We start from the raw sequence: 21,687 nt of genomic DNA, 5'->3' as shown, positions 1-21,687 counted from the left end.
TGTAGGCATGCTTGTGTAAGGTCTACAGACAAGTATCAGGCAGATAGCTTTTGCTACTATGAACACAAGTTTTCAAAGTTATGCCATCGTTGGTTTTATTTACATGTTATTTTAACATAATACAGAGGCAGACAATGGCAGAAAATGGAATTTTTTTAAAGACTCAACAACAGTGGAAATCCCAACTACAAACAACTAGCCAGAACCTAAGATGCTACTGTCATTCTTGTGCATTATGACAAGTATTTCTACGTAAACTGTTAAAGAAGAATTTAAACAGAAATTGTTCTTTTATACTCTTGTAGGCTGAGAGGGCAAAATAGGAACTGTTGACACATTTTCAGCTCCCTGCTCACAGCTCTTTTGGCAGTGCTACCCCTTCTGTATTTCAATTACGTTTTCCCTCACACCACACTACTATTCTCATACCTGATAAGGAGCAATTCGCGCTTTCGTCTCCCTTGCTGCTGCAGCTGCACCACCATAAGTGGTCTTTCCAGGGTAAAATGGAGAATCCCCAAGCTGGCTTGTCTTAAAGACAGAAGTGTTTCCAAGTGACTACAGAAATGTATTATGATAAGTGGTTAGTAAAATGGCTACACATTCAAATTGATTAAAATTAATACTGTGCAGTACTTACAGGAGAGGGAGATCCAAAAGCAGATAAATTGAATGCAGGTTTTTTAGAGCTACCTGCAGGATGCTGTGAGAGGGAATGAGATCTTTCAGCCTCTGTGGTCCAGAGCAGTGGTGCTGAAGTATTTTTTGAAACAGTGATATCTGCCAAAATGACACATGCTATATGTAAATGCCTTGTGTACACAGAGAAATTTAATATTAAAGATCACACTAACTCCAGAGTTCTTTAATACAGAAAAATAAGTCTTACAGAATGAAAAAGTCCCCTAACACTCATTTCTCCAGCACTCTAACCTTCAGAGCTCTTCAAACAGATCAATTTCACATATGGTATGAAAACCAAGTATCAACTCTGAACTTGAAATCTGTTCACAAAACTGCAAATACGTTACCTTTCAGTAATCTTTCAAAAGCATGCACAACAAGTTAATAGTATGCTTCCAATGCAGAGCAATTTTATTTTTTCTTCTTGCATGGTAAAATAAAAGGAAACTGCATAAACACTGGTGCATCTATAACGATACAAAGTTCCTCCTATGTTGGTAAAGAGTTGGAGGCCAGCATAGGTCAGAATTGCACAGATTTTAAACCTGAAAAATTCCCCAAAGGCTGAACTAACAGAGTTAACGACCTATTTTCCATGTATGTTTTACGGAGACAAGATCAGAAAGCTCTAGTAAACTCAGGTTATAGTGCTAAACCCTGACAACACCTACTGTGAATTGTAAAAATATGTTCTCCAGAGAACTTGCTGAGCGTGCCTCAATCCCTGTTTATATGGGGGACTAGAAAAAGCTGCAAACCTGCTGTTAGCCCTTTCTCAGTGAGATTGCCTATATCCCCATCTACATCAATACAATGTTGGTTGTTTTTTTTTTTTACTTTAAAATGGTGTACATTCCTTACTGAATTCAGCCAAAGACATGGCAGTATTGACAACTGATGCCTTCTACCAAGAAAGGCCAAAAAAGCGGCCCAAAACTTATTCAGTCAGAATAGTTCCTTCATTGACTCCTGGCAAAAACACAGGAAAACGTCTTGTGTTTCTATTTGTCACCCATATTTATTCACATTTAACCAGCTGTCAGTTAGATATTCTGAGTCACTCTTCCTTCTAGGTAATCAACCTAACTGTCAAGCTACAGCGAGTCATCTTCAGTTCCTACTATCCCAGTTCAATATTTACAGATAACCTAGCTAAAAGTGTGTTTATCAGCACTGACTCTTGTAACAAATGTATTCCAAAGCATGGTTATATTAAAAAGGTGACAGGATTATATACTTCTAAAATACTAAAAATTAAATTTAATTCTAACATCCAAAGCTGACATTCACCTACTTTATTTCCTAAGGTGATGTGGAATATTAAAGAATGCAAACTACTTCATGTTATCAAAAAATCAGTTAGAGAACATGAAAGTTACCTTTATCAGACGCTCTAGAGGAGAAGCCACTGGTTGTTGAGATGTTATCATCATCATGCTGAGAGGTAGAATCTTTTATTTCTTTTACAAGAGACAGGCCAGGACTGCCAATGCCAAGTGAAGAAGATGTAGAGGGCTGACAATGCGGTACTGTGGAGTCCAACATGGTACAGTTCAAATGGCTCCGATGAAGAGAGGGCCTTGTTAACACATCTGAGAAGTTCAATGCAGATCTACTCGTGGATGGTTCTAAACAAGAACAAGGAAACAATTAGCTTTCCTATAGGCAAGATCACAGAAGCCAAAACCTGTTTTATATCAACAGTCACGTTAGCGCCAAGTTCTAAGCACAAAAATAGAGAAGCCAAATTTAACTTCTTCCTCACCCAGATAGAGTTTCATCTGACTGTCTGATTACAACAGCAACACTGCCTGCAATACTAAGTATTAATATCTCATTAAGAAGTAGTTAACGATGAGGTTTTACAACACCAAATTCTGACCCCATGCTCAAGTGCTCTAACACTGGGTCTTTCACTAAATCAAACATGTATAAATTCCTTCTTCTGCAGATAAAGCTTGCAATAAGCTTTCAAAAATTTGAGATTACATGCCAAGTTACAGACAACTCTGCAGTTTATATAATCTTGTAACAAAAATGATGTTAATCTGAATACATAACATGAAAATGTGTATTTGCAGAGATTTGGGGGGAGGGGGGGTTTGTCTGTTTTGGTGTCATCATCCCCCCTCCCACATTCTACCATATCAGGTCATGCTACAGGCAAAACTATCTCCTGTCCATTAACTTTTGAGATTTTGGCACAAAGGACAAGTAAGCATCATGGCCTCAGTTGCAAAGCGGGCTTTTTCCTCATGAACCAAAGGGTCTACAAACACTGCCACTGTCCTGCAAGAGGTGGTCTCACAGCTCCAACTTGCCACGTGAACGGAACAGCTATTAATGGATATCTTGCCTGATATCCATGTAAGTCCACTGTCTCTCCTGGGAATTCTGGGTATGAACATAATTTTGAGTCACTATCCTCCTGATATTTGCACTGAAGCTTAAACTAGCTAGTTCAATCTTCATAACCACCGCAGTACTAGTAATTAGTTCTCCAAAGCACTGGTAGATTTTTAGGACTCCCTTGTATGAGATAAAGAAAGTGTTATCAGGCTGAAGGCCAAGCAAAGGAATACAGGCTCTAGCACCTCAGAGCTGAAGAAACAGGCTTTCTAAAATTATAATAGTAATAATAATTTAAAAATCTTATTATTAACTATAGCAAGAAAGATTGGTCTACAACATCCACAGACTGCAACACAAGCTACTAAAGGTTCTATGATGTCCATCTGCTCCTGATTTCTTGGAGCTAGAAAGCTTGCTGTGCAGCTGTTCTTACTGAAAGGTCCTTTCACACTGTTCTTCAGAAAAGCCAACACGTGTTCCTCATTCATGAAGACGTTCTCTATTCCTTTATCCAAACTTACTCTCAAGCTACAGCTACATAGAAAGCAGTAAAGCTCCTTATTTACAATTAGATGACATTGGTGACAAAGGTATTTCCTCATTATTTTTCATTCTGCCAACAGAAGCAACTGACTTTCCACACAGATGGTTATGTACGTGTGCTCAGACAAAGCTTCTCTCCTTACTAGAAATTAAGTTCCACAAAACTGCTAATTTAAGAGAAACTCAAATGAGAGCATATGCAAATTTACAGAAGAGAACTACAGAAACAGTGAGAGACATAGATATAAAACAGAGTAATCTTTTAGACAGCAAAGGGGTTGCAAACTTCTTTGCCAAGGGTCCAAATAGGTTTTCAAAGACCCCGTGCTAGCCATGCACACACCTTAATGTTACCAAATATTTTGAAAAAAATAATGTCATAAACCAAGTTCCCCAGTTCTCCATTAAATTAAAAAGGAAGTTTACTAAATTGATTGAAGAAGCCCAAAGGAAAAAAAAAAAAATCAGGACATGAGAAGGAATTTTCCTCTGGCATTCTAGCATCTGGTCTTTTGTTTTGAGGACAACGAAACAAATTAATGTTTTTATTACCTTAGGCAATTAGATACGACTTTCATTCCAGACCTTTTAAAAAGAAAATGTAACCCAGCACACTTGCAAATTAATTATTATCAATATTTTGCACCTGGCTAATTGACCACCTGAAGTTAACTGATGACTTCCAAGAGCTGTAAGACAACCTCCAGTATGTTTCACAATTATGTTTACAGTTTAAAGCTAAGACAGTTTCACAAACAGTTGTTGGGGTTTTTTGTTTGTTTTTGGGGGTTTTGAGGCATTTTGTTTTGTGTGAGGTTTTTTTTTGTTGGGTTTGTTGTTTTTTTTAAATTCTGTCAAAACGCTCCTTCCAGCTTCCCTTAGAAATTTAGATTCAAAACTAGAAATCCACGAATAAATACAGATGGCCAGAATACTAAATGATTTTTCACATACCTTCTAAATTAATTCTTGCCGATTCAGGTGTGACTCTCCCATCAATCACTATGGTATCTTCATTTGCATAATCATGGTGATAGTTTACTGGATTCTCTTCCTGGTTTGTAGATTCATTTGTATCTACACATTCATCTTCACTTTTATTGAAATACTTCTGCAACCATCCTGGTACGATGTTTTTCACTGATTCTGTCACTCTGCTAATGATTCCCTGCTTGAAAGAAAAACCACTTGTTAATTACAGAAACACAGTCAACAGCATATGCTGGGATGCAACCTTGCACAGACCTTGAAGACAGACATTAGATAGCAAATATTCAGGACAACAGTAAGATAGAGGGGGTTGATCCTTGACATAGGATCTCTATGCTTCTGGGACACGCATGACAAAAATTCACCTAACATTGATTTACTACTAACCTATCAGTTCCTGCACTTCCCAGTGACCCTGGCAATGTTCAAAATTCTGAAATTTCATCCAAAGTTCACCAGAGGCTTGTCAAGTCACAATGACATCAGGAAATTCTATTTCTAAATAACTCCTGATATACGTACTTTTTTTGAGGAGGACTCTCCTCTTAATGCCTTCACTTGAAAAACCATCAGAAACAGAAGCTCAGCAATTATCTACAGTCATAGTGATGACCGTAACAGCTGCTAAAATCAGTGGACTTAAATATTTCTAATTTTTCTAATGCTGAACTGCAGTAACAACATGTATCAAAAAAACACTATTATGCTCTGAACTGTCAGGGTATCCTGAAAGAAATCCTAGAAGAAACAGCTATAGTTGAACAGGAGATGCCTCACTACAGGACTGTTAAATAGATCCATTTTGATCAAATTTCATTTCATGGTATGTTAAAATTTTGGATCTCCAAACCTTAATATTCTGCAATTACTGAATACATAAAAGCCACTTCCATTTTGACATTTGCCAATTATTTGCAATGCTTACATTCTATGTTTAAGAAATATTTATTTACCATTTTGTTTTAGGCAGTCACTTGTTCCCCATCATGCCCTCAAAACTTCAACACACCTTCCTGTCAAATCTCAACCCCACACAGCAGATCGCTTGCAGCATGGAGCTCCCTCCCTATTACACTGACCGCAGCCACAGAACCAGCTGCTAAATGCTGCAAGCTGCAAGCAAATGTGAAAGCTAACTCATCAATTTCAACATTTTGGAAACTGAAAAGTAACAAGAGTTAAACAGATTTTTGTTGAACTCCATTGTCAGTTGCTAACAAAGGCTCTGGCAAGATACTTTGATATTTTTCCAGGATTAGGCAACAAAATTTTCTAGTCAAAATTATTACTCAGGCCTAGAAAATTGAGAATATTCTTTGCACATGTAATAGTTACAGTCTAGTAAACAATTCTGAAACAAGAACTCTACTGAATTCAACTTTCTTAAAAAATTTAGCACACAAACGAAAAAAGAAGCCCATACCACTTATTCAAGTCTTTCATACACGATAATGCAAACACTGACTTACAGGAGTTGTGAACAAATTAGACACCCTTGAATCTGAAGTTAAGAGGGGGGTGGGGAAAGAGGAGGAAGGGAAGGTAGAAAACAAAAAGCCTTTTCACAGAAAGAAAGTCATCTTACTTTACAATTTGACATTTTTCATAATGATCCGTAATTTAATCTTGTACTTGCACAAAGACAGAATAAACATCCAGGGACAGTTTAAACCACACAGAATACAGCGTAATAAACACATCCATCACAATTACCACACTAAGATGCACACAAGTATGTCATGCTCAGGATGTTGCTGCTGTTCTACATAAATACTAAGCCTCAGCTTTCCAACAAAAACTACTAACTGCATGTAATACCAGAGCTCACAAACAGTTCAGTGCATGGTACCAGCAAAGAGGCAGCCCATACTCTATCCCCAGCCCCTTATTTCCACCTTTCCCTGTGACACACTGTCCCCCTTTTTTGGGGCAAATATTTTGCTGCTATGAATAAAAGCGTATTGGGAACACACAGGAGTTAAAATCTGCCAAAATGAGCAAATGGTCAGGACACAAACTGCATCCAAGGCAATGCTCTTTCCAAAAAGCTAAGCACTACTGCATTCAGTATTGCTAGCGAGTTTCTCCATTACAGAATAGGTATTATTGGCCATAAAATAGGCCTGTATGATTCTCTTGCTGAAGAAACCCTCCCAGGACTCAAAGCTACCTGAGACTCAAGATGGAAGAAGTCGTAGGCATCCAGAAGAGTAAACGCCCAATCATTATAATCCAAATGAGTAACTGGAGAATGTAGCTATACTAATAATTAACCAAGATGACATTTTACCATCCATATCTAAAACCAGACTGGTTTGACCCTTTCTTGCATATGGCAGCCTTGCTAGCATTCTCCACATCATCAGTACTTTAAGATTGAGCTGGGTAAGACAGGGTAACTTCCCAAACCAATCCAGGAGCTGGAACTTGCTCAGCGCAGCCATACTGTAGCAAGTACTAATAGCCTGCTCCATCTGGCTTAGGCACAGGGGAAGACAAGAAGCATAGTTTTATGCTCCAGAATACTGCTGGCTTAGTGACAAAGGAAGGAAAAGCAAAATACACGAAATGCACCTCCATTTTCTGTCTGCAAAATGAAAATATTGATTAAAGGCACAGTGAAAGAACTATGCAGGCATTACAAATGAGCACCATCAAGCACAGATCTTCCTAAAAAAAACACCTCCCCCCTAAAAGTAAGCCACACACCCCAGGTATGCCCATTCAAAAAAAAAAAAAAATCAAGAAAACGAAAATTTCTTATGGCATCTCCTACCTGCCCATCCCAGCTGAAAGCCAATCAATAAATCACCATGGTCAGATTCCTGTCCAAGTCAGGCAGTTAAGGTACCACTGACCAACTACACTTCTAAATGTGCACACTCCGTATTGCTGGAACATCCTGGCAAGAAAGTGTCACACCTTACACTGTCTTTAAAGCTGGCATTTTAATCTTACCCTAACTTTTAGTTTTCTTATTCTTCAACTTCAGCACATGTGTTCGAACACCCTTTCACTCTCCCTGGACATGTAACACAAGCCTACCCCGTCAGCAGCAGAGCACTCTCCCCCTACAGCCCCTGTGCCACCAGCTCTGTATTTTGTCCATCCCAGGTTCCCTGGCGCTACCATCTCCCCACACAGGCATCAGTAATCCTGCTAGAAGGCTGACAAGGATACTGCACACCTCATTGACGCAAACAGATCTTCGGAGGTCTCCAACAGGCTTATTCCTCCAGCAAAATCTGAGCAGACTGCTCAGATTCCAATCTCCTCATGCCACAATTACGCACCAGTCCCTTCCTGAACACCTTCATTCACTGCAGCTACACCAAACACGCTACTGCACAAAAACTCCTCTACTTCCCAAGCCCAGGCTGGGAGCGGAGGAAGTGGCACTGGCACACAGCTTTAACGCTCATAACTCCTTATTTCTACAGGCCACAAAGGCATCAAACTTCTTATCGTGAAAGGGCAGAAGATGCCACAGGGCAATCCTGCCTGCCCATAGCAGTGTTTTAGTCAGTAAATGTCTTTTAGTCCTTAACTGACTGATTTCAGCAGTTTGAGCGCTGCTGTCAGTACCAACAGTTGTCTGCTCATCTTAAATGCGCTCATACTCTATTTTCATCCTAAAAGATCAGAAGGAAAGCGGAACAAAACAAAACAAAAAAACCTATTGAAAAGATCCAGTAGCTTAGGAATAGATATTTACAACAGTTTTTCAAATTCTGTGCATCGTCCTAAGTGTCTGCAGCTCTGCTAGATATATCCAAGTCTATGTATACAAACACCACAGCAACAGTAACTACAGTTACTCAAGGCATATTGCCTTGAGATGCAACTCTAAGCAAAATATATGTGGATAGAAATACTAACCAGTAAACAAACAGGTGTCCTAGTTTACTACTTTAAAATAACATTTCTTCAAAGGATTTATATAAAGAAAAAATATCAATAGGTTATGGTCACAGTTAAACTTCCAAACTTAAAAGCAGGCCATTTCTTGGCCAAAAATATTTACAGAATAGGACAGTTTTCCCAGCTCGTAAGGGTCTTTCACATAGCATGGGGGGGCGGGGGGGAAGTGCTGGCAGGAGTACTCAGCAATGATGCATTACTGGAAAACATCTATTTTTGTAATTGAGTTGATTTCAGTCTGAGAGGCTTAAGTAAATCCCACTATACAACACAGGACATACTAAAAAAAATTGTATATAAATTATATAAAGGTCATACACTAACATGAATTTGTCAGAGATAAATGCACAACTGGATAAAAGAGCTAATTTCCAGTTCACTGTATGCCCACCTCTGAAAAGCATAAAGTTTTTACCTCCAGGCCTCTCAGAGATTTCTTTCCTTCCCATCTCAAAGTTCAAGTTATTAAACCATATGAATCAGTAAGTCCTCAAAAAGAAAACCTGCACCTAATGGTGAAGTTCACTGAGATAGAGCAGATCAATCTAACCATTTCCAACTATCACAAAGGAATTTTCATGCTCTCTCCATCCCCCACGGTTACCTCATGCCAGCTCTGGCGCATAGCAGGCTACTCTCCGTACTAGCTGAATTCATTAATCTGGCAAAAAGTACATGTTTCTCTGCTGGACTAAAGAGTTCAGCTGGCTCAGTGCACCAGAACTGGCCCAAGAGAGAGCAAGATCAGGCAGCCAGGACGAGAGGAAGAAGAAAGAAAACTTCTCCCTTCTTTTAACCATCCTGTGCCCGTACTGCCATTAAAGAGATTGTCCCTTCCTCCTCTTCACCTCACCCTTCCCTTGTCCTGCCACTAGAGCATACACGCAGCCAAGTGACAAACTGTATCAGGGCTCTATCAAACAGATCCAGCCAAAAATTTGTCTATAGACACTGACGGCAAGGACTACCCCTCAGGGGCATCAGGTCGCTGGTCCAGCTCACCATGCAGCTGCACAGGTGCTGATGCAAAAGCAGGAATAGAAATGGAAACATGGCATGACTGTCTCTTGCAGCGACACAGACAGACTGGCTTAAACTAACTCTGCTTTTGCTATTTAGGGAGTGGTTTCAATTTGGACGTAGGACAGCAGAGTTTGATATTTCATTTAGTAAAAAGGCAGTAAAACTTATGACTTAATATGAACAATATGTTACTGGAATGTCATTAATTATGTAACATTTGAAAAACAACAATTTTATTTAAGGCAAGTGGACTAGTTCAGATTTATTTCAAAAATCATGAAGAAGGGATTATGATTCCAGATGCCAGTGTATTTCCTTCTTATTGCTTGAAGTAAGCCTTATTTTCCTGACTCTAGTTAGCTTTAGGATAAACATCCCAGGGAAATTCAGGTGCTGTTTTACATTTTGGCACTGCTTGCACATCTGTACCCATCGTTATCACTTCCACCTGAGTACAAAAAGCCAGCATATGCTCTGATAAATTGGTGTCTACGCCACTAGGTTCAATACTTGTGACGCTGAATGGTTTTATCTCAAGTTTTGTCCACACCTTTAGTTGACACAGTGACAACATTACAAAAGAGAGCATGAAGTACAAGACACCTTTCTTCCTTCCTTGTAGGAAGCACTACATTAGGCTCTAGTTAATCCTCAGCCGCGACCAGCGACGGGTGCTGTAAATCACCGAGCATACATTCAGTGTTACACTTCAAGACAGAAATCTATCATCATCAAAACCAAAAAATGTAAGATTAAGGACACTACTTTCACTTACAACTTTGCAAGCAGTTTTAAAGGAGTTCATTCTTAATCTAAGGAGGGACTCTAAGTACTATTTTGTTATTGAAAGACTGCCGCACTTATGCAGTGTGCCTGCAGCTAAGTTTCATAGACAGTATGTAGAATTACACTAATTTGAAATGCTGCTCAGACTCTTTTTTTCTTTTGCTGTAAGGGAACCCTATAGTCTAAACCAATGATTCTTACTTAACAAGTACAACAATAGCTAAAACAACGTGGCATCAGGATAACAAACTGACATAACCACACGGACAAGAAGTTTAAAGTTTTCAAAATTAGAATGATCAAGAAATACATTTCCCATAGCACCAGATGGTCTTTACAAGGCCATTAGTACAAGTTATCAGATTTAGCAAAGTATGGTAACATACATTTTATATTTAGGATTTAAATACACAGTTTAGTAATAAAATTGTCTATCTTATTTACAGGTATTCTTTATACAGTAAGACCCAATTCATCACAGTATTTCAACATCACCAAACACAGAAACAGCAAGCTCTTCCTCTTTCCTGCGTTTACAGTAAATAAGAAGTTTATGCGTACAAAGGCTTTCAAAGTATCATACCCCATACTACAAATTTGCTACCTCCTATAATATACTAGACTTCCAGAAATGAATTACACATTTTCAGTGCCACTTTGCCTAAAAGCACTCACAAACATGGTATCACAGGCTAATCTATGGCACACAGTAGTGAGGACACGTTATGTATGCAAAACACAAGCAAGGGGAGGCCAAATTCTGCAACAGCTCCTGAAGCAATGGTTAAACGCCACTGAAGGGCAACTCACAGCTTGCTGATGTCTATCCCCATGTCCAGTGCTTTCTAGTGCAGAGTGGCACTCCAAAGTAAATCACAATCTTCAAACAAGAAGACTGGAATTTAAATTTTTAAATTAAATGTGGTGTTAGCGAAAAATAGCAAAGTACTCTCATGCTCCCTCTGAAATATCTTTTCTATTCATGCTGATCTACAAACTGAGCTGACAATACGACGTGCTAGTGGTTTTGCAAAATGTAATACGTCGATCCTGTTGCACATTCAGTATGTTATCTTATTCACAAACTTGAACATGTAAGTTAAAATGAAGTAACCAAAGAATCATCTTTAATTATTCTCTGTGATCATCTGATACTTTAGCAAAACTCAAAGCCTTCCTACTTTTTAAGTGTCATACATAGACATTGTCTAGCAAATAAAAGTTAAACCTCACAATTCATCTAAACCAGCAGAACCTGCAATTACTTTAACCAGGACACATTCAACCCTGCTGCATATGCTTCCTGACTAGATCTAAAAACATAAGAATTGGTGCCTAGGAGAAACTAAAACACGGACTCGGGCACAGCTGCTTTAGCTGCAGCGGCAGCTATTGTTATATTATTTGACATTTTAAGGTAGTATTCTGAAACTGTAAAGCCAAGATAGGCTCACCTCTGCTGCAGGGCAGTAATCTTCAGTCATAAGGGGCAGCAGTGTCTTTCTGGCCATAGTTTTTCATCACAGCTCAACTGACAGAACCAAGAGCACCTCACAAATATACAACCAATATCTCCAAATACTGTTCTCTTACCAGTAACAGGAAAAAATTGCCATTGCACATAGAGATTATTTTTTTAGTGACTGAAGGTAATGGCATCTACAAATCTGTATATATTCTGCAACTCTGTAAAGTAAGTTTAATAACAAATACTAAGGGCTGACATTAGAATAGGTGCACTGTTCTAGCTAAATTTAATATGTAACTAGTTGCACCACAGTAATTCCCTAATACAGCTACATTTAAACCAGTTTAAACCTTGTTTACATCTGCTTAGCTCAGGATGACTTAAACTACAAATGCACCTATATTACAGGCTTGCACATACTGGTACAGTTTTTAGTTGCCAATTTGACATTTTATTATTGTAAATATTTCAGTGCCTCACTAGACCTGTAATCCAGTCTCAAAGAAGACACCAGTTGAACAGTTTAACTCTTTGCTTGGCTTACTGTAGTCTTGGAGGTCACCAGACCCTGAGCTCTAATAGGGGAAAGAGTTGTGAGACTCATCTGCTTCAAAAAAGTTTGAGTCAAAATACAATCAAAACTAAAAGCAAAGTCAGACAGCTTTCCAGGACAGTCTCACACAACTCCTCCCAACAGCAGAGCTACGGAGACAATAATAAACAACCTCAGCAAGGAGAAAGAAAATTTTCTAGTGGCACAGGTATTCGCAAAGCTAGCGTGTGTGCTAAAACTGTACCTGTAGGACTTCAGTACATGTTGGTGTCCATGTGTTGGCGTACACATATTTTTCCCAGCAAAGGTGAATGTAAAGATGAACTTATGCTTACTTTAAAACACATGGTGGTCACAACCAAGCCAAAGACACACAAAGGCACTGTAATTAAATGCAACATGCAATTATGAGGTGAATTATAGAAACCCAAAGGAAACTCCCCCCTTGGAAATATTAGCACCGCTGCCCCAATGTGAAAGCTTTAGCGCTGTCGCATTTCCTAGACAAAGGGGAGAAAAACATTTAAAGTCTTTTCTTGTCAAAAGAAGGGGAATGTCTTTGTAAACTCTCCAACAAAAACAAAGAAAAGCAAATCTCATCCTTAAGAGAAGATCTTTTAATTAATAAGTACTTTTGTACAGTAATCTAAAATACCACAATGACAAATACTGTATCAGCAAGTTGCAAACCTACTTATGCTTCAGGCAAAGTCAAACAAGCTAGTTCATACTTGCCTTCACTCCATTTTAAGATGGTCCAACTGACTTGGCTTAAAGGTGTTTAGAGAGCACTTACCCTGTCCCTTCCACCAACAAGGTTGGGGGTATAACAATCTCCCACCAGAGGTGGTGATAAACAGCTGCAAATAACACTACCTTCAAGTGGCTCAACTGCTAGCAAAATTAACATTTCTTTGGCTTAAAACGTGTATTTAAATTGTACCTTCAATTAGCCAGTTATAACAGGCAGACAAGACCTGTTTAGCCATAAGCAGAAAGCAAGTCAAGACTTTTAAGCAGCATTATAAATAAAAATAAAATAAAATATGGAATGTAGTGGCAAGAAGGGAAGATACCTGGCACAAGAGATCTGTACAAGGGAAAATAAGAAATATGTCCAAATTTAGGGCAGTTGTTCATGAAACTGCACAGATAAGTAATTTAATACCCTAAAAAGTAATAAAAAATTCTGCCTAATGGCTAGAATTCTTCATTAAAAAAATATTGTGGGCACTTAATAATTCTTCAGCATTGAGGACTTCTATTGTACATTACAAACAGCACAGAGGAGAGTTTGCATTATATTGTCTTACTAGTACATACCAAGAAACGTATACTGAGGAACAACTCCCCCCCCCTTCTCTCACGACTGTATAAACATCACTACTCAACATATTGTACATGTACAATAGCTACACAATAACTACTGGATTGATTACACAGAACATTATGAAGATAGCAAAAACCCCACCGAGTTGTTTCAAAATGGAAAAGCATATCACATGACCTACCAATAAAAAAACCAGAAGACACCTTAAAAAGATGGTCTGGAAAACAGCAACCCTAGAGAAAAGCCTCTTAGCTATTCTCTTCTTGAGGGCAACCTTGCAATTTACTCTAGATAAAATGCAACAGTGAGATGGAGGCATTATTTCTTCCCTCAAAAAGCAGCATAGCCCTGAAAACAGAATTACAGGATGGACCAACAAAAAGGATTACAAACCTAGAGTAACACTGACATTTACGCTGAAACCACGTCTGTGTGTGCTCTGTGGTCCAACAGCAGCACTGACAGAACTGCGCACGCACACACAGAGGCTGTATGGCACCCCAGAGGTCACCTACTGCTCAGAGAAGGGCCAAGAACAGCAGGTCGCCCATGGCTGTGTCCACCTGGGTTCTGAGCACCTCCAGGGATGGAGACATCTCTGGGTAGTTCTTCCAACATGTTGGCTATCCTCACAGTTAAAAGATTTTTCCTAATATGAAATCAGAATTTCCATTTTTGCAACTTGAGTCCATCGTCTCTTCTCCTATTGCTATGAACCTCCTAGAAGAGCCTTGCTCCACCTTCTCTATATGCTTGTTAGGTATTTGCTCTTCTTAAGCTGAACACATCCAGCTCTCTCAGCCATGTGCCTCAGCCCCCTAATCATTTTGGTGGCCCTCAACTAGACTCACTCCAATATGTCAACATTTTTTTGTACTGGAGAGGCCAAAATTGGACACAATGCTCCAATGCAGTCCAGATGCAGTCCTGGAAGTTCCGAATAGAGCGGAAAAAACCACCTCCCTCAACATCCTTCCCGCATTCTTACTAATACCATCCAGTATGCAGTTGGCCTTCTTCACCTAAAGGGCATGCTGCTGACTCAGGTTCAACTTGCTGTCCAGCAGGTACGCAGGGTTGTTTTGTCCCAGATGAAGGACTTAGCATTTGCCTTTGTCAAACATCATAAGGTTCCTGGCAGCCCATTTCTTTCGAGATCCCTCAATGGCAGCTCTACCCTTCAGCATATGACGGGGCTGACGTTCCCCCAGGTTTGGTATCATCTGGGAAACTGTTGAGGATGCACGCCATTCCTTCATCTCAGGTTGTTAATAAAGACGTACAACAGTATCAGACCCAATACCAACCCCTGAGAGGCTCTATTAGCAATTGGCTACCACTGGAACTTTGTACTGCTGATCACAACCCTTTGAGGCCAATGGTCCCGCTAGTTTTCCAGCCACTTTACAGTCCACGTGACAAGTCCATATTTCACCGATTGGGCTACAGGGATATCATGGGAGACCATGCTGAGGGCCTTGCTGAAGTCCAGGTAAACAACATTCACTGCTCATCCCCCGTCCACTGAGCCAGTCATCCCACTGTTATGAATTTGTTACAGGATGCTATGGTAGCCCCCATCTGCACTGATCTGAAATAGCTCTGCCCAAACTTTTTTAGGCAAGCAAAAGAGATTTTGAACTCTGTCCTCTCGCAGTCCTTCGAATCAGCAGCAGCTCGGTTCCTTCATGGCAGGGGAGCAAGAACTGGTTCTAATTACTGACTGGCGGAATAAATAACTCAGAGGAAGTGATGTGCTGCCAGCAACCAAAGGCAATTTGCAGTGTCCCAGCTAACACAGTCAATTATTTCATCTGCTTTTTTCTTCTCCTAAGATACCGCTCACTAATATTGTTTTTCTCCGATACTTCACAGCCTCCATGGCTGTCGTGACAACACTTTGAAAGACAAAACTCAAAATATTAATAAAATGCTATAGCAATAATAATTTACAATTTGTTGTACTACTGACAGTACTGTTAGCCTAAATGGGAGAAAACTGTCAGTATCTCAGTTTAAAAAGTTCTTCCCAACTAGGATACATTTTTGTTTACGGTAGCAGTAGAAAGACACGTACCAGATTTAAACATCTGTTTTGCTAATGCAATTTGATATTGCTGGGACAGAGACAAAACCTCTGATGTTAACTACTATCCCATTCTTTTAAAACAAATCTTTAAATACACATTAAACATTTCCTCAAATCTATTCATATTTAGCTCAATGTGCTAACCTACTACTATACCAAAACAAGCAGAGAGATGCATACAAATATAAATCGAACCACCTAAGCATGCTTCAAGGTGCAATCCTATTGATAGGAGTTAAACCAATACAATTATACTTCTGTAGGTTCCTATGGACATTCTTAATAAAGATGTCTTTAATTAACATTTTCCTGCTTCAGGTTTATGAAACATTACCTAGTTTACATTACTCAATACGATAGTCTAGGAACTCTTTAGCATGAGGGTTTCAAAATTTCCTCCCAAAATAAAGCTGGTGGTTTATAAGATTCCTTCTGCCCATTGCCTGCAGTCACTGCCCGTCAAGAAAATCCCATGCATACATGAAAAAACAGTTTACAATTGGCCTACCTTCAAGACAGTAGCAGGTGATAATGTAATGATTTAGGCATTGCTGCTTACAGTTTAAGGTCCCGATCCGGTAGCTATTCTGTCTGGGAAGAATCTTACACGATGTCTCAGGTGACTTTGTGAAACTCACCAATCCAGAGCAGCTTTCATGACCAGGCCCAGCAAATGTGCCTTTCAATGGCCTTCTGGTCCCCTCTTTCAGGTAATATCCTAACTACATCAGCACAAGACCAACTATAAACATGCAGAAACTTATGCTGGTTTCATCAAGGAAAATATCTTTGGACTGTTTTGTACACTCTCAGTGTAGCACACCTACATTATAAATATGCACTGGCACGTACACATGTAAGAAAAAACAAAAGCGTATCACTCCCCAGCAGAAGTTTCAATCTACAAATATTATCTCTAATATCAAACAGCTGTAAGCTGAAGCTTAACATAAACATACAGGTTTATGGGAAGGTTATAAAGACTTTTCAGATAATTGTTTTTTCTCAAGCTTTAATCTGCTTGTATGAGCTTAAAAGTCCAGCAGAGTCAAAGTTCTCTGACACTTTCATTTGAATGGTTAATTATCACATTAAAAAATAACCAAAAAAGTTATTTTAGTCTCTTCTCCTGTAAGTCACATTCAGAATCTTTGAAATCTGTACGTTACCTGGATGAGAATGGCACTATTCCAGGCTAAACCAGCGCGCACGCACACAAAAGCACAAAACTAAACATAAAATTAACAATAGGAACGTACAGATACTATACTAGAAGATGTTTAGTAAGTCAACAATGTGAACACTCATCCCATTAACACATCCACACTAGTAATTCCAATCATCAGTCTACCTAAATGAGTAGGACAAACCAGCATTTAGAAGCACTGGGGCCACATCCAGAAGACAAAACCCAGATGCTGGACACAACAGCTCCCTCGCCTGCATGTCCTTAGCTCTCAGAGAAGCCACAATTTTAACCCAAGTGCCCAAGCTCCTTACACGGTACAGGAAGAGGCTGGATATTTCAGCATGAGATGGCTGAGTCAACAGGTAGCATGCTAAGCACAGCGTAATCTAAAATCAATGCATTCAGCGTGGAGCTGTCAACATTTAGCCACTAGGAAAGCACAGTTAATGGGGAGGAACTCCTTAATTCTACTCCCAGAACACCCAATGTAGAGATACAAAAAGGCTCTTTTCTTTCTGAAGATTTCCACCCCACAAACCTTCATCGTGGGTGAGTCTATACCATCTTTACTTAGCAGTGCTGCTACTTTTTGTTTGTTAGTTTGTTTAATAATATAGCTGCTGACTGCACTTTTTATAAGGCAGGATGGTAACTCAGAAGGGAAAAAACCCACAGTTTAGTTCCTTCACTACTGAGGGAATCTGTTACCCCTATCTCCATCTTCCCGGAGAATACGCAAGCTGCAAGTCAGTCTTCTCTTCCAGACAGCATCTGTTCACCTCTCCTATTTGAGGCTGGTTTAAAAAAAGGCTCTAAATTTAAAAAAACCACACACACAAACATAATGAAGCATGGCTCTGAAGTTTAATGATCAGGCACTTGGGGAGACAAGGGCAGGAAGTATTAGGCTTTGCCTGTTTGCTCCAAGGAACATCTAACATAAAACAAAAAACTTCTGAAACCAAGGATCAGAGCCTGCATGTCTCCAGTCTTTGAGGGCAACATCTTCTTACACATCCTCTTTCTAGCTCACTGAATCATGCATTCTTTTTCTGGATAGTAACACAGCTTCAGCCAGGAGAACCAAAGACAACACACAGCTTGGCAACTGGGATATTCGCCCGGAAAGTGGAAGATGTAGGTTGATCCCTCCAGGCAAAAAAGGAATCTGAAGCAGGGTCTACCATATTCTGAGCAAATGCTTTAGCTAATAGTCATTAAAAAGCAGCAGCACCTCCTCTTCCAACTGTCTTCTAAAGCTGTCGCTGTACTTTATAGAAGACTGACTCTGCAGCACATGTTGGGCGTCATTGGAGAATTCTCACCTGACTGAACTCCCCAGGAGACTACGGCAAAATAACAACATCCAGAAAGGAGACAATCATGAGCCAGGCATCATGCTAATCATCTTTCGTACAAGTGGAAAAAAATTCAGATATCCTAAGAACTTTAAAGCTATTAGCTATACTGTGTACAGTGCTTAGGCACCTTTGGAGCTTGATGACAAGAGACTGAGGGTTTTCAGGACCGCAGTCTTGACTGCAGGCACCTAGACCAGTTCTATCGAAGTATTTCTATGAACCTCCTTACTGATAATAGTTAGGGGAGAGGGGGATCAGAATCAGAGGTGTATCCTCATGTCAAGATTGCACTGAGCACTTTTATGTCTTCCAAAACTCATTACTGAGAGACAATTAATGCTAAACCACAGAATAGTTCTGCAAAGTGGCCGTTATATTGAAAATAGGAGCATTTGTCAATTAATTCCAATTTAAGTTAGCTATCTACCCAGAGCTCATCTTTTTGTGTAATGCAAGTTAGCGAGCTGCATAGGGTTAAAAAGCTATCCGTTATAACAAATGCACGTCTGACATCTATCAGTTTGTCTATTTACTTAATCATGACAACTTTTTCACCAATACATTACTGTTAATTTCATCTATGTATTCGATTTGCAGCATCAATTCTCTGGGCAGAATCCCACCAATATGCCCAAGCACGTGTTTGCTTTGGCACGTTGTTTAAATAAACCTACTGGAAAACGCACAGAGATAACAGACAATAGAAGAGTCAGAAAATAATCTACGCTAATTATTTTAAATTCATGTGCACGGTTTCAGTTATCTACATAGTATCAACACATGCAACATGGTAATTTCAACATTATTCTATCATTCATGTAAAAGCTTTCAACATTCGCTAAGTGCAGTGATCCTTTGTATGAAGCGTCACCATGCTAGCTTTACAAGGACAACACTGCTAATCAGTGTACTATACAAAAGACTAAATATAGTACTTCCCAAATAATAAAAACTAAGTGAGCAATAACTCGTGCGTAACACCCCCTCAATTTTGCATATAATATTCAGTCCCCTAGCTTATGTTACCGATTTAATAATGCAAAGGTTTTGGCTGAACAGTCAACTTGAGGTTCATTAAATACACGTGGAAGGCATTTCCAGAGCACTGTTTCTGGGCATCTTGAAATTTCTCAGCAAACAGTAATGGGAAAGATCTCTGCTTCTTTCCCTCCAGCCACTCTAAGCGGCACGAGATTTTTGTGTCACAATTGACACTGTTTTTTGTTATCCATCTACTCTATCTTGTAATACAAAGAACAAATGCCTCATGAATTACATTTCACTTTCACTGCATCAGCACGTTTAGTCACAGGCAAGAGACTGAAGAAACTACCGGATGCAGACCTGAGGGTGCTGCGTGCAGCACCCTACAAAAAAACAATCGAAGATGCCTAACTACATAGCACCCTCACAAACTCATTTGCAATTTGAAACTTGTCAAGAAAGGCAAATATTAGAAGCGATGCATTTAAATCTGAAGAGTAACTACGCTTAGTAACCCAGCATCAATTTAACCAGGGGGGCTCATTCTGAGACGGGTGCATGCAGACGGCAAGCACAGGTTCTTCTTTCTGGTGCTCGCCCCGGGCTCGTTAAGGAATCGGACAGCCCGGAGACAAAACGATCGCCCCGCGGAGCAGGAGCCAGCCCACCCCAGCCGCGGGGCCGCGAGGCGCACGGCGGGGGAAGGAGCACCTACCCCTTCCCAGCCGCCGCCGCCTCCTCCCGCCTTTGCTCCCTGCCGAGCAGGGGCATCTCCCCCAGCCCGGCGGGAGACAAAAGGGAGGCGAGGATCCCCCCCACTGGCCGGGGCTGCCGGCGGAGCGGGAGCTGGAGCGGGAGGGGGCGACCGCCCGGAAATCCCACAATCCCCGCGGCCCCGGCGGGAAACCCTTCCCCGCCCGCCCCCCCCCCCCCCGGGCCGTTTCACCGGGAAACCCCGGCGCCTCGCACGTGGGGGGGGGAAGGGGCGGCTCCGCCGCGCGGGGCCGCCTCCCGCCGCTGAGGGAGCGCCAAGGGAATGAGGGGGAATGAGGGGGACAGAGGGGAAGGGGCCTCCCGCCCGCCCGGGGTGACCCGCAGCCTCCCGCCGCCGCGCCTCACCTGCTTGCTCCTCGCATAGGGAGGCTTCGGGGCGCCCAGGTGGTACCGCCGGGTCCGGATCTTGCCGCCGCCGACCTCGCCGCCGCCGCCGCCCGAGGCCATGATGGGATCCGGCCCCTCTGCTGCCCCCTTCCCCCCCCACCGCTGCCCCGGCCCCGCCGCGCGCGCGCCGGGCCCGGCCCCCGCCGCCGGCCGCCTCGTGCGGCCGCGCTCCTCCGCTGCGGCCCGGCCGCGCTCCCCGCGCTGCGCTGTCACCGCCTCCACAGGGGGGCTCCCAGCCTGCCCCGGCCCGGCCTCCTCGCCGCTCCCGCCCGCCACGCGCCGCGCGGCCTGGCGCGGGGGCTCCGCGGCCTGCCCCTCCCCGCCGCGCCACCCCCCGCGCGGGCGCTCGCTCGCTCGTGCTCTCTCCCGGGCGCGCGCGCGCTCCCTCTCACGTCCCTCTGCGCTCCCGCGCGCGCCCTTCGTCCGCTCCTCGCTCGCGCTCTCCGGCGCCGGCCGGCCCTGTACTGCCCGCCCGCCCGCTCGCTCGCTCGCGGCCGAGCCGCTGCACCCCTCCCCCCTCCGGCCGACCAACCACACAGCGCCCGCCCGGGCGGCCGCGCGTCACTAAACCGCGCGGGCTGCGTCACAAGAGTGGGACCGCCCGGCAGCCCCCGCGCGCCTGGGCACCGCCCGCTCGAGGGTAAGCGGGAGGGGCCGGGCCGGGCCGGGCCGCAAGGCGGCGGCGTCCCCGTCCCATCCCATCGCCCCACGGGCCGGGCCGGCTGCGCGGGAAAAGCCCTCTCTGGGCTGCCGGGACCCGCGAAGGGAAGCGGGAGAAATTCCACCCGCGAGCCGCGAACGATCGCGGCCTCGAAGGCCGGGAGCTGAGGTTCGGACGGGGTTAGGCCGCGCTGGCGGCCGGAGGGTCGCGCCGGGCTGAGCCCCGCAGGCGGCGGCGCTGGCGGGGACGGCCTCCTCCGCCTTCTCCCCTCTGCCCGCGGCGCTCCGCCGGTCCTGGCGGTGTTCTGTCCCCGGGGACACAACCTACCTACCCTGCCCTGTGCCGGGCGTAACAAGAGCCTCCCCGAGGGGCGGGGGCTTCCCTTGTCCCCGGCAGGGAGCCGGCGAAGGGCAGCGCGGGGAACGCGGCAGGAAGGCTCGAGCAGCGGCACGGTAGGACAGGCGGCGTCACCTCGGGATGCCGCTGTGAATTGGGCTTCCATAAGCCACAGAAACGACAATCCGCAGGCTCACCATCACTCACTTCGGCAGACTGGAAGCAGGTGGGAAAAAAGCGTCAATGCAGCATTTTC

At 42.6% G+C, this 21,687-nt stretch overlaps 1 protein-coding gene across 6 annotated transcripts in view; it reads right to left on the bottom strand.

Moving 5' to 3' along the window:
* NUP153 (nucleoporin 153) overlaps nucleotides 1-20,540 on the bottom strand; it is a 46,616-nt gene extending 26,076 nt beyond the window's left edge. For 4 of the 6 annotated variants that reach the window (XM_072853290.1, XM_072853288.1, XM_072853293.1 and 1 more), the window contains exons 1-5: nucleotides 20,393-20,539; nucleotides 4,534-4,750; nucleotides 2,064-2,312; nucleotides 641-780; nucleotides 430-558 (exon numbers count right to left, since the gene is read on the bottom strand). In XM_072853290.1, the coding sequence (XP_072709391.1) occupies nucleotides 430-558; nucleotides 641-780; nucleotides 2,064-2,312; nucleotides 4,534-4,750; nucleotides 20,393-20,494 (837 nt within the window). In that variant the 5' untranslated portion in view covers nucleotides 20,495-20,539. Of the gene's footprint in view, nucleotides 1-429; nucleotides 559-640; nucleotides 781-2,063; nucleotides 2,313-4,533; nucleotides 4,751-20,392 lie in introns of all 6 variants that reach the window. The other 2 variants (XM_072853289.1, XM_072853291.1) reach the window with 2 other exon arrangements.
* Nucleotides 20,541-21,687: the final 1,147 nt, after the last annotated feature.

The sequence above is a fragment of the Ciconia boyciana genome, chromosome 2, assembly GCF_034638445.1.
Source record: "Ciconia boyciana chromosome 2, ASM3463844v1, whole genome shotgun sequence".
Classification (NCBI taxonomy): domain Eukaryota; kingdom Metazoa; phylum Chordata; class Aves; order Ciconiiformes; family Ciconiidae; genus Ciconia; species Ciconia boyciana.
The sequence above is the reverse complement of the archived record's forward strand: the minus strand, read 5'-3'. Positions and strand labels throughout refer to the sequence as shown.